The following is a 13,804-nucleotide window of genomic DNA, read 5'->3' on the forward strand; positions in this document are numbered from 1 at the left end:
AGAAAATGTCACCACACAATCAGCTGTTGCCCCTTCTTCTCCTGAAGAGAGTTAGTCAAACAGAACCAGAGGACAGTGCTACAGGGCTGGATTTCTATCCAACCTAAATAGGGCTTCCAAACCATTCTGTGAGTTTGGGGCTTCAGTTTTTCGTGGTTGAAAAGCAAAATCTGTGACACTTAATGTCCCCAGTAAGAATAATAAATCTCAGGTTTTGCACAGTCTCACAAAAATGTGAGTACCTCAGCATCTGACAGAATCTTGCAGTTCCTCTGTGTGGGCCTTGGGTCCTAGAGAAACTGCTGCTGTTGAATCCCTTTGGCATCTCTTGGGGTGGGAAGAGGGCAGATATATTTGATCAAAGATCCAGAGAGCTGGGTCTCTCTGCCTCCATCAATGTCTTCAAGGATCAGTGGCCACAGAATCAGTTCAAAGTCAGATTGGTTTTGCTGAGTACCTCAAGGTAGGCATCTTCTAAAATAATCTTCTGGTTGCAGTTACTAGGTGTCTATTCCCAGGGAGTTTCTTAGTCACTCACTTTGCCTGATCTAGTTCAAAAGGAAAGGCTGTTCTGCATTTTTCTCCAGCATGTGAGTTATTTAGGATATTCCATATTTGCTCCGCTCTTGCAGTTGCTTGTGGTCAAAACAGAGCCCACTCTGTAGCACGATTCTGCTGCTGAGCTATTATAGGATGTGTAATTATATTAAGCCATAAGGCAGGAGAAAACTGTGCTATAACCTTCTCAATCTGTGAATCCTTTCATCATTTGCCAAGCACCAATTTCCTAAAAATGGTGACTGCAGCACATCACCAGAACACCAAATCCTAAAATGGAAATTGGGGTTGCTTACAGTGTGTGCTAGGATGCTGAGCCCCTGAGCCAGGGAGAGGAGCAAAGCCAATAAGCTGGGCCTGTGATGGCGGAGACCGTGCACAATGACCTTGAAATCCAAATTAGCTCCTGCTAATTGGACGGTGCTTGCTATCATTTCCATTTCTGAATTTGTAAAATTGTTTTCCTCTTCAGGAAAAAGAAACATCTGCTCTTCTGGGTGAGCTCGGTTCTAAGTAAGTTTGCTCTCCTGTTTTGGTGTAGCTGAGGTAGGGAAAGGGGAAAGCCATCCGGCAGCAGCCTGCGATCCAGCTTTGTGAAGACACAGCCTCTGCTTGCCTCCCCAGTGGACCTGTGCACAGGCAGGGCAGGGCCAACCAAGGCTGGCTGGTTTGCTGGGCCCGGAAAAACTGTTACCTGTTCCCTGCCAGTCAAGAAATTTGCCATCAAGCGAATATGGAATATTTATTAACTACCTAATGTATGTTACTGTAGTATCCCAAAGCTTATATACTAGAATTTTCTAATTTAATGAAAACTGAACAATGGCTGAGACTCAGGGGTATGAATTGGCCCAAATGAAAGAGGGAGGATTCACACCTCTTATCGCACTGGTTTCTGAGCATGTTCTTTGTGCCATGCTTTTCTTTTATCACAGCCTAGGTAAAGTCTAGGTAAAACTACAGAATATTTATTCGCTTCCAGAATGAAAGTGGACGTATAAGTGCAGGACAGAAAGGGAGAAGTTACTACTATGAATTATCTGCAGGGGTATTAAAGTATGAGTAGATTGGTGGCCTAATAACAGTTGAAGAGTTGCTATTTCCTGTTTTCAGGTCTTTGTTTTATTGGAGGGCAAGTATAGCTATGCTCAATCATTTCACGTGCTCCCCTTGTGGCTTCAAAGAGAAGAGCTGAAATTGTCTAAGTGGCTTATTCTGAATCTTGGACCATAGATAGCACTAATGTAGTTTTGGAACATGGATGATCTGATCTCATGGATTTAGCCATTTACAGCATGCTGGGCTCTTCGTATCTCAGAAGCAATCTGGTGCTTTTTTAGGTGGGGTATTAGTGGTCAGGAGCAGTGTGGGTGCTATCCACAATGTTGACACCTTGAGAGATCACTGAACAGGCAGCATAGGACCTTGAATATGATCTTGACAAGCATAGAGTGTAAAGGGATTGTAGGCATGATCATCTCAACACCAGTGACACAGCACTGGGGTTTTCAAAAAAGTTTTTAAAGCATTTTCAAACCAACTGTCTTTCTACTGAAATTTAAAGTTGCATAAACTTTGAGAGGCCAGCAGGCAGCCGTATCATCTAGTATACTCTTTCAAACTTCAAGTTTCTAAATTTAGGATCACCTTTAAATTATCAAGGTAAAGAAAAAAAGAAAAAAGCTTAAGTTTTAAGAAAACATTTTGACAGCTTTAGTTTAATGAAAAAACGCTGTATTTCTAGACTGGGTAATTTACTAGAAAAATAAATCTTATATAGTAAAAGGCAGATACCTTTCCTCACACTTGCAAATAGTTATACTGTAAAATAAAATCACTTACAAAATGTCCCACAACACTTGTTCTTGCAAAATAGCTTTCCTTCTTTTTTTGTGGGGGTGGTTACTGGGATCGAACTCAGGACCTTGCACTTGGGAGGCAGGAGCTGTGCCACTGAGCTAAATCCCCAGCCCCAAAATAGCTTTCTATTTATGATGACAGATGACATATTCCATACACTTCAAGATATGTTGATTTCATATACTTTACTTAGACTGTACATATGAAAATATTGTTGATGTCTTACGTACAATGCTGAATTTTTTGTAAAGGATTGGGGACTTGGGTTTATTTCAATGCAATAGTTAATGTCTTCTTTATAAGACTAATCTAATAGACCATGCCAAATAAAAAGCTCTATTTTCAGGTATTGCAAAGAAGAGAGATGAAAAAGAGTGAATAGAGATGAAGAGTTAATCTTAAGTAAGATAGGATTGGGTGGAAAGGAAGCCAAGGCCAAGTGCAAAAGTTATATGCTATTCATACATTCATTGAAAAATCTAGTCTTCCATCCTTTGGATGCCCCCCGCCTTTGACAACCACTGGGAAAGATTGTTTCTACTCATATATTTTTAAAATAACTTGTAAGCTACTCTTTTATTGATCATGGCTTTCAAACACCTAAGCTCATCTGGATTCTTCATGTACTTGCCAACTCATGTAAATATCTTGAGTCTTAGTTGCCTGTGATTTGTTTTCTAGACACCCAGCATCTACTATGTCACAGATACTATGCTAGGCCCTCATCTCGGCAAACAGTACAACAAATCTTCCCTCAAAAATGCATGGTCTACTGCATAGGGAATTCCAACTTATTCCATATGAGCTGTGGGACAGATGGAGAGCACTGCTGAAGAACGTACCATAAAGGTAGAACTCCAAATGCCCAAGAAATCCTCCATGATTCTGAGCAATGGAGACTTTCTTTATTCAAGGAAAGAGTAACAGAAGTTTCTTAGGAAGATAAACAGAGAAGGAAATTCCAGTAAAGTGAATGGCCTACACAGGGAAAGGGCAGATAGCAAGCACAGTAGTGTATTTTCCAATACATGTGAGTGACATGTGCAATGCAAGATGATTTAAAATAAAGCATTAAGTAATGTTAAATGAAATAATAGGAGAAACACTCCTTCAATTCCCTCTAGATCCTAGCTAACTTAAGGAATAATCATGTGTTTTTAAAATACATACTTCCATCTCACTAATAATGCTTGCTGATCTCCCTATTTTGGAAGAGAACAAGTTCATCACTCAGAGACTTTAGCAGGCAGCAGTATATTGCTGAAACTGAATAACAGTTTCATTTTTATTGTATTTATTTTTACAGTTTTATATTATGGCAACTGATTGCAGTTTTCTATTCATAACACTGATACAAAGTTTTATTTGAAATGACTTTATTTTCCTTAAAATGCAGTTAATTAAAAAAAAAACAATACGCCAAAAAAATTACAGGTGGTACATGGCAAAAACACGGAGTTGGTATGCCACGTGAGTACAGTTTGATAGCACTGTGTTTGGAAAATAGAAATTCCTAAGATTGGAATGAAGGGTGAGAAAGATGAGCTGGAACCATCTGGCAAAAGCCAGACGGATTAAACTCAATAGAATCTTCCAGCAGAACGTGAGGATGGCCCAGAGGAACTGATGAAGTACAGTGGACCCTCAGGATACGACCAGCCCGACATACAAATAATTTGGGTTAATTAGGTCAATGGAGGATTTCTCTGACCCTTGTTACCTATAGCACGTACCCAAGTAAAAATCCAGATCTCAGCTGTATTGACTCACAACCGCCTTGAGTTACAACCAGCCATTGGGAACGGATTAAGTTCACAAGTCAAAGGTCCACTGTAGATCGGTTAGGAGGCCAATGGGCACTGTGAGAGATAATGAGAGTATAAACAAAGGTAGAAGCAGAAACGGTGTGGAGGGGATGGATTTGCTTGACAGATGAGGGATACAATCACCTGCCACCAACTGATGTGGATGGAGAGATCTGGAAAATTGCTAAGGTCTGGATTGGTCCATGGAGAGATGACATGTGGCTCTACGATCACCGAGTGGGAGGATATTTGTTCATCACGGTTTTGACCCTGAGTGGAAACCTCTTTCTCAGTAATTCTATGCTAACATCTTGATAGAAAGAATCCAAGGTTCTTTCTTCACTTTTTTGACTGGAGATTTAACTCCTCAAAACAGAGTAGCCCCCAAAATGTGTTGAGGTTAGCATCTTTTCATGTTGTAAAAAAGAAGTTGTTGGTCAAGCAAATAACGAAAAAGATAAAATGCTGTGTGACTGTGCCCCAAAGAACCTACAGCTAATCAAGAAATATTTCTTCAATAAAATTACTTTAAATCTCCATAAACCCAATCATCTCTGACTCAGTTTCTGTTCAGAGTAGAAAGTTGCATGGTTTCATGAGTTCAGGTACTGTTTTACTAACACATAATATATGTGTTATATAGGGGTATAGTATGAAAACAACACATGTACATTGTGGAATGATTATCCAGGCTAATTAGCATGTCTGTGTTTTGAAATTGGTAAAGGAGAGAGCTGGGGAAAGAAGAGCTTTAAAGACTCATTATTCTGAGAGCAGGAGGAAGCTTTGTGGGGGGTTCTTGTGGGAGGGCAGAATCATCTCCCAATTGGAAGGATGTGGCTGTGGGGAACTGGGAACAAGTGGCACTTATTTGTGGCATTTTCTCTTTATTCTTCATAGTGGAAAGAGCCTAAAATACATCTCATTACCTGCAAAAATGTATGCCAATGAGGCCCCTTTATCTGAAGAAGATAAAAGCTCACTTTGGGCTCCACTGGAAGGGCTCTAGACAGTCTCCCTGGCCTGAGGTTCCTGCCCCTGGTGAAGACTTCTGAGCACCTCTTGTAGGGCCAAAAGAGATCCGCTTATGGAAGTCAAGGAAGAGATGGCAAGTGTTACCTAATTTAAGATAATAAGTAGAAAGATACAAAATTTACACCAGAAGATTTCTTTAAAAAATAAGGAAATGTCCCTATGCATTATTTTTGTAGTATCTACAGTTATGATTGTCTTCAGGAAAGATACATTTTTTTTTAACTGACAGGAAAAGGAATAGGTGTAAAATTAGATTAGACTCCTTTGCTGTTGTCAACAATGCCTGATGATTGATATGAAAATAAATCATCCACCCCTTCAAACCCCTTTTAAAGGGTTTGATCTAAATAGTTTAAATCCATAAATTATTAATTGCATTGTACTCAGAATAAGAGACAAGAATGCTGTTTTATGCTCGGAGTGAACCATGACGGGTGGTAGGCAGTGGCAGCCTCTTGCATTTAGGGGTTAATCTGAGAGTTGACTGATTCCTCTAATTTGGTCACTCACAGACCTTTGATGAAATGATAAGTCTCTGAGGAAATTTAGTATGTCTCTTTGAATCTTGACAGTGAAAACTAAGGCAAACAGGTATACACAGATATACACTGTCAGATTAGAGCATTTTTTAGATGGTTCTATTAGATGTTTGCAATGAAGTTTAAAGGCAGTGTTATGAAAGCTCTACAAAAAGTCATGTTTCTGTAAATTTCTGAAATTATAAGGAAACATTAATGGAATAAGCCATTATAACAGGGAACTGACACGGAATCTTGTGGCTACACAGGAAGTACTTTTAACTATAACGCATTACAAAATACACAAAAAATAGTTACATTACAATTTGATGCTCTTTGGTGACTCTTTTCAACATATAGTTGTTACTAAAAAGAATTTGCTGACTGGCACTAGATTGGAGAAATGATGAAAATTTGTTGTCTCCATCAGTTTGTAATGTAGTGCATTTCATTTGGAACTAAGAAAATTAGGCTCCAAAGTTTAAGGACCTAGAGATGAAAGAGAAAGTAGAAGGCAGCATTTGAATTTTCACTATATATCAGACATCCTTTAGTTTTTCCTAGTTGTGCTCAAGTTCAATCCACACTGAACTACAGTCTGGTAGTCAGAGATCAGGAAGTAACTGGAACAGGAAATTACCTAAATTCACAACGCTAAATGGTAAGGACAGTAATATGGCCCCAAACTTCTCATTTCACAATAGGATGCATTCTACACAATGAACTTGTGAATTCATTCACAAGTGAATTCATTTCTTTAGAAGGATGAGTTTAGGGAAAGATTCACAGAGTTGTGGAACCAAGCAAATTAGATCCCATAATATCTCTAATCCAAAGCCAGAAGATCATTCTTCCAAAAAGAGACCTATTTTTAGATGTAAATTATACCCTGTATGTAAGGGAAGACCTGAAAATGAAAGACTTGTTTGTACTGGGACAGGGGAGGAGAGTAACTGAAGGAGAATACAAATCATAGTCAGGAAACCTAGGTACAAATATTCTTTCTATAACTCAATAGGTATGTAAGTCCGAGAAAGATTTTTCAATGTCTTTGAGCTTGAAATTTTTTCTCATCATTATATCATAAGTATAGAGAATTTTAAAGGATAAAAGATATAAATTTTATAAAACACTGTATGATTCATTTTTCTATATCACAGCACATTGTGCATCAGATATTAAAGATGTTTAAATCTACAGAGATAATTCTTTTGTTTTTCTGGCATGCTGTAATATGGTAGGAGATGTCTTTTCCTCTGTCAAACTCTGTCCATAATAAATCCACCTGAAAGAGAAGGGTAGGAAAAATATGCCGGGTGGAGCTACTATTCCATGTTCTGTCTCCTCTTTACTGGTCTGCTTTCTCTAGTGTTTTTAAAAGGATCAAATAGATCATTACAGGGACCTCCAGCAATACAATCCTTATCCCATGGTAGATGATGTTCTCAAGAGAATTGTCTTAAAGTGAATCTTCATTCTTTTGCACACCAACCTCCTCCACATGTCCTCTTGCCTGTAATATTATGATGGCTTAGGCAAACTGTTTTAATCTAAATTACTAAGGTAGTTGCTTCAGTGGGGGGAGGTGGAGAAAGCCACTGTCAACTAAAGTTGATAAGCAACAGCTCATCAGGAATATCTAGCAACAGAGGTACTAGGACATCTACAGGAGTCTAAAGATGAAACAGGGGAAAGCACAACTGCTTCCTCCAACAATAACCTTACAGCTCAGGGATACTGCAGCTTCTTACACCAACAGGAAGTTCTTGTCTTTCATATACTGAAATCATTTCTCTGCCTTACCACATCATTCTTTTGCAGTAAACATTTCCATAACTTTGCTTTACTACATCAATTTCAGAGAGGACAAGTCAGAGAGAGAGAGAGAGTGTGTGTGTGATTGTACTAGTTAAGATTGTCAAAAATATCTACTCCTTAAAGCATCTTAAATCTCTGGATTTCAGACCTGTTTCACTGAACTCCAAATCCCTGCTGTCATTTGGTCATGATCAGAACACAGAACAAAAACATCTGATGATTGGCAAAAACAGCAGATCTTTTGTTCGTTTGCAAAACGGGCTTGGTTTTGACTTTTAAGGGCCAACCGTGAGTGGAGAACTGCAATAATTACCCAGACGTTTAAAGTCAATCTTCATTCTCCACACCAACCTCGTCTACGTATACTTTGCTTCATATATCGTGACAGCTTACATAAACAGATTTAACCAAAATTACGGGACTGGTAGCGGTTGCAGAACGCCTCCCATAAACTCAAGAAAGTATCTCAGGCTTTAAATTTCTAAATATTCTGTGTATTTTCTGATCTGCTGCATGGTCATTGGGCTGAATAACTAGTGGATGAATTAATTCGGTGGCCAAAGCCTACTACTATGTTTTTTTAAAATTTTATTTTACATTGAATTTTTTGGTACATTCTAGGTAGACAGTACAGTTACATTCATTACTGGGATCTTGTACCTTTACATGCTACTACTATGTTTAAATCTCCTAGACACCCAGACTGTTTGGAAATGATGCTGGTGGAGCTACTACTAGGCGATAGGAACTGCGTGCATCCACGGAGGTTTGGACTTCGACAGGAAGCTCAGGTTATGCACAAACCCCAAAGGAAATCACTGAAGAGCCCAAGGATCGCTCCCCTCTTACTCCATGTCCTATAGAAATTCCTGCATCTGAGATAGTGAGGAAAGTACCACACAAACATCTACTTGTTAAAATATGGCTTTTGTTTAGATTGATCACAGTAAGTACTATCTTCATTTCTATGCCAAGTCTTAGGATGTGTGAAATATCTCACACACAAGCCCCTCCCTGAGCAGTAAAGTAGGTATCACTTTGTCTTGCTGTACTGATAGAATAAGAGGGGAGGAACTCAGATGAGCCTTATTCTTTTTAAGAAATGCTGTGAATTGATAAATTATAGGCTTCACAGAAAGCAAATTTACTGAAGCTATCGGGAAGGTTAGCATGGTTGCTTCTCAGGCGATTGTGATCACTGGACCATTCCAACCATGATAGCATTTTTGTCCCTCTCCTGAGCGAGTGGGCCTGGCACCTTGACATTTCCATTAATCTGAAGGAGTTTCTGGCTATCACCACAGAACATTCCAACAACTGAGATCCAGGTTGTTACACCTAAAAGGCTTCTATCTGATGTTACTGTGCAAGAAGAAGGAAGTATCATGTTGTGTGATTATGTGGCCCCTTCTACAAGGAATAAAGGGGTGAAGAGAATCAGGAGGCGGTGATTCATGGACAGGAAGTGTGGCAAAGGCAAGAGACAGACAAGATGATCATGGGTCATGGAACACATGCCTAAGTTAGCGCAACTGTCCCAGTAAAACAAAGGTGCTGGTCCAACAGACTGGAACGTTAGTCTGCTGAGCAACACGTCCAAGTCTCCACAGAGTAGCATTTTTTATTGCAGTATGACTTTCTTGGGAAATAAAACTTTAAATAAATCACAATTACTTATTGCTTAGTATTTTGGATAATAAATTCTTTAGTTTATCAGTACCTCACGGCCTTCAAATGTGCATTCTTCAAATAGTTTCAAATACATATACATTCTTTCTCCTGAACAATAAATTATTAAGAAAGGAAAAGGTACATAATTTTAAAGCAAAGAAAAACAAAAACATATATTTTTGACATTTATCTTAAACTTATATGAAAACAATTCTATGTTTGACGTTTAAATATAAATAATAAAGGGCATTATGTTATTTACAATGTTACACAGTAAGTTGAGAGAGTAAAAACTGATATTAACTCATAGAGACAGTAAATGATTTAAGAAACCATCCAAGCAATGTACAATATGTATTTACAAAAGAATATCTAATAGAACTTGTGATATGTGGCTATTCCCTTTTGTCTTAAAAAATACAAGTAGTAGTTACTGAGCAAGTTACCCTGGGTCAATTCCATCTGCGTCACAACAGTCACAATGAAACACGAAAAGATAACATATTGCTGTTTGGGACACATACACCTCTACAGAGTGCCATTTTGGGGGAAGCAGAAGGCTGTTCACCAGGCAGTCTTGGGGAAAAGGGATGTAGGGGAAAGCAGGATAGAAAGCTAATCTTGAGTAAAAAAAGGAGTTTTGTATATACTATTCTCCACTACATGCCCCCAAAGGGCTATGATTGCAGACCCAGGAAACAAAGTGGCAGTCAAACTTCTCTGCAATTTCCAATACCTTAAAAACAAAGACAGCTTTCCATATGCTCAGAACACAGGTTTACACCCTCTGGTTTGCCACTGTACCACCTGAACTTATAATCATGGGTGCATTTGAGTAACGTGGCAACAAAGCATCACAGACATGTCCCTGTGAACATAAATGTGCTGGCCACCAGGAAGTCTGGTTTGCCACTGTACCACCTGAACTTATAATCATGGGTGCATTTGAGTAACGTGGCAACAAAGCATCACAGACATGTCCCTGTGAACATAAATGTGCTGGCTGCACCAGGAAGCCCTGAGCATCCAGCTGACCTTTCTGATCAAGAGAAGCTCTTGTTCTGCAGGTGGAAAGGCTGTCTCACCTACTATGCCACCTCTGTGAGTGATCAGCATCCGGTTGGAAATAAAATTTCCCATATGTGAAAATTTATACCAATTCTCAAATTCAGGAAAATGTTCCTCATTTTTCTTATTGGAAGCCTACTTATTCCTGCAATTTTTCAAAATAGGTCAGCTGAACACCCCAGTGCCCAAGGAAATTAAAACAGAATGTTTAGGGTTTTAAAATAATGATAGGAATTTCTTTTTTGAAATATTGAAGAATGAGTGAAGACCTTCAAAGGCAATGTCAAAAGAATTTAGAGAGCCTCTTCAGACTGACGGGCTTCTTTCCCATGCCATGACCTGAGTCATTTCTACACAAGTGGGAAATCAGCACAGACTGACAGGGTCTCCACGGTGTATGTTATAAAGCAAATGAGCACAAAGTTGAGCACAGAGAAAGTGGCACGTGAACAATGACAAAAACCTAGGGATGCCAAATGCAGAGACATCAAGGACATGTAGATGAGCTTCTCAGTGGTTTGTAGAAACCCGAAACACAGTAGGAGTATAGGCTTTCACTCATGCTTGGTCCACATTTTTTTCAAAGACCTACTTGCATGTCCTTTCTTCTCTCTGATTTGTAAAATAAAGATTTGATGAAGAAATACATTCAGTTCTCTTGCAAACAAGAAGCAATTACTCTCTTTGACACTGTGAACTTCCTGCTAGCCTATTTCCCATTTGTCCCACAGCTCTGAAGGGGTTACTCAGAACCTAGGAAAGCTCTATCCTTGGTTTAACAGGTATCAGGCAGGCAAAATATGGGCTCTGCATTAACATTTTCTTCTTTTCCTTGAATTAGCAATTATTTCAAAATGTTAATACCTATAGGCTTTCACTGGATTTACAATCACAAGAGAACACGCAAAATTTAGGCCAGCCTTAGTCCTGCTTTGGAGATAATAAAGCAAAAATTAAGAAAGGGAAAAATGAGTTGAAAAACGAAAAACGGCTGATGCAGGCTGTAAATGGAAAGGTCATTCTATAGGTGGGGGTCACTTAGGCAAGTAAAGGTGCAATCTTTCCAACGTTACTGACATCTCCTGATGAGTTACCACTGGTGGAAGGTTCTCGCTAATAACAAGTCACTGGCACACTGGCCACGCCTGACAACAGATGTCCATGCATAGTTATGACCTAATCAAGGCAAGGCTGATGCAGGCTGTAAATGGAAAGGTCATTCTATAGGTGGGGGTCACTTAGGCAAGTAAAGGTGCAATCTTTCCAACGTTACTGACATCTCCTGATGAGTTACCACTGGTGGAAGGTTCTCGCTAATAACAAGTCACTGGCACACTGGCCACGCCTGACAACAGATGTCCATGCATAGTTATGACCTAATCAAGGCAAGGCTGAAAAATAAAAGGAACATAATGGAGAGAAAGGATTGTCAACCAAACTTGAAAATGTCAACTAAGTCACATCATGCATAGTTATGACCTAATCAAGGCAAGGCTGAAAAATAAAAGGAACATAATGGAGAGAAAGAAGTTGTCAACCAAACTTCAAAATGTCAACTAAGTCACACAGCTACAGTCCAGTTATTTCTTCTACATACCCATGCCTTCTAAACACTCAACAACAAAGCCACTTTCCAATGATGACAAGTCTGCACTACATACAACAGGCACATTTATTTTCAGAAGTGTTTCAGGCAGCCTGCTGAGTGTATCATTTGCACTGGGCCTTTCATACCAAGATCTGCCTCTTCTGGAGCTGAGAAGACACAACCAATCACGAGCTCCCAGATCACTGGAAGATACAAGTCAGAAGTGATTGTACCATTATCAGTTGTGGTCTGTTGTTCAAAGAGACGAGCCGCTGGATCCTTCCCCCAGAGAGAAAGTAAAGCTGAGTCCTCTTCAAAGTTTTTAGATTTAACCTAATAGCAGGCCAGAACCCATTTTCTAAACTATGCCTAAAACTGTTACTTTTTGTCAGGAAAAATAAATTAAAATAAGTGGTAGCTTCTGTTAGCAAAAGCAAGCTGTCTTCTGATTAATAATATAGTTTTTTAAAAATCACAGTATTACTTTCTTCCTAATATTTAACATTACTTAATGCAGTTTCCTGCTGTATTTAATAGTAGCATGCTGTTGGATCTACTATTACCTCAGAGCCCAATGAAGCAAACCTTTGGCTGACAGAGTAAACAGAACTCATTTCATATTCGGAAAGCAAAGAAAATTTAGTACAAAAGAGAAGGGTATTTGGATGGATATGCCATTACAAGACATACTGACTGGGTGCTACTACAAGCAAACAGAAGGACAGTTGCAAGTCTTGCAAGTCTTACATCCAGTCAACATCAGAATGCAATGCACAAGAAGCCAGCAAGAAATGAATATGTGGAAGGCTTTGCTGAAATACTGTGGAAAAGCAATAACTGTAACTGTACAAAACTTGCTCTTGACATAACATAACATAAAGGCACCATTGATATCTTTCTCGTTGTGAAATACTGTAAAAAATTGCTACATATGGCACATAACACATTTTTACATACATATATTTAATTTATAAAAGTTTTTCCTGTTTTCTATTTGCAGAACTGCTAAAATAAAATAAATTGTTTAATTTAAGGTGGAATACTTTATTATATAAAATAAAGTTTTACAGGTGAATCTATGTGTTTAAGTTTTATACAGCAATAGGGTCTTGGTTAGCAATTACACTAGACAGCCTGGCCTGTAATTCTTCCTGTGTCGAGAAGCGGCCTGCTGGGTTAGTCCTGCTGTCAGACAGGCGGAAGGCAGGTGCTGCCTCAAGACTGGCTGCCAGGGGGTTCTGTACACCCAGGAAAGGTGTATCTTCTCCTACTCGTTCATCTTCTGTTTCACTCTCTGAGTTACTGTTCTCAGAGCTTGTATCGCCGTCCGTTTCCAACCTGTTGGCAACGTGGCCATTGGGCTTGGTTCTTTTGGCCCGCCGGCCATTGGCGAGTTTCTTAACAGGCTCTTGAGCTGGTTCATACTCCTGGGTGGTCTCATACTCCTCATCCTCCACTATCCTCAAGGGACTAGGGGGGAGGCTGTTACTCTCATGTGCAGGGTTGTGATGGAAGTTACTGAACTGCTGGGGGTGATGATCATACTTCTCTCGCAGCTTTGGTGGTGTCACAAGAAGTAGAGGTCGCTCTTCTTCCACAAAGGGGCTGACTGCCATGGAGGGCATGGACACCGTCATGCTGGATGCCGGTGCAGACATTTCCGAAGGGGGCGATTTGGGGGAGCTTGGCGTGTGGAAATCTATAGGTGACATACGAGCCGGGGTGGTCATGGCTGATACGTACCTGTGTGAGCACAGAATACCCCACATAAGTGTGGTTACACAAGAGACACACAGCAGGGAGGGTAAGGGCACAGAGTTCATGATATGATATAATCAGAGAACAATACTCACTGTATACAGCTCGCTTTTTACAACTAGGAA

At 39.5% G+C, this 13,804-nt stretch overlaps 1 protein-coding gene across 17 annotated transcripts in view; it reads right to left on the reverse strand.

The window, feature by feature from the left end:
- Positions 1 to 12,922: 12,922 nt before the first annotated feature.
- The window catches only part of Nrg1 (neuregulin 1), a 1,021,078-nt gene continuing 1,020,196 nt past the window's right edge, over positions 12,923 to 13,804 (reverse strand). For 10 of the 17 annotated variants that reach the window (XM_010604268.2, XM_010604259.2, XM_010604251.2 and 7 more), the window contains one exon: positions 12,923 to 13,664. In XM_010604268.2, coding sequence (XP_010602570.1) covers positions 13,013 to 13,664 — 652 coding nt within the window. In that variant the 3' untranslated portion in view covers positions 12,923 to 13,012. The remainder of the gene's footprint in view (positions 13,665 to 13,804) is intronic. The other 7 variants (XM_033765375.1, XM_033765374.1, XM_010604285.2 and 4 more) reach the window with 1 other exon arrangement.

The sequence above is a fragment of the Fukomys damarensis genome, unplaced genomic scaffold (assembly GCF_012274545.1).
Source record: "Fukomys damarensis isolate Sample0158 unplaced genomic scaffold, DMR_v1.0_HiC HiC_scaffold_18, whole genome shotgun sequence".
Lineage (NCBI taxonomy): Eukaryota > Metazoa > Chordata > Mammalia > Rodentia > Bathyergidae > Fukomys > Fukomys damarensis.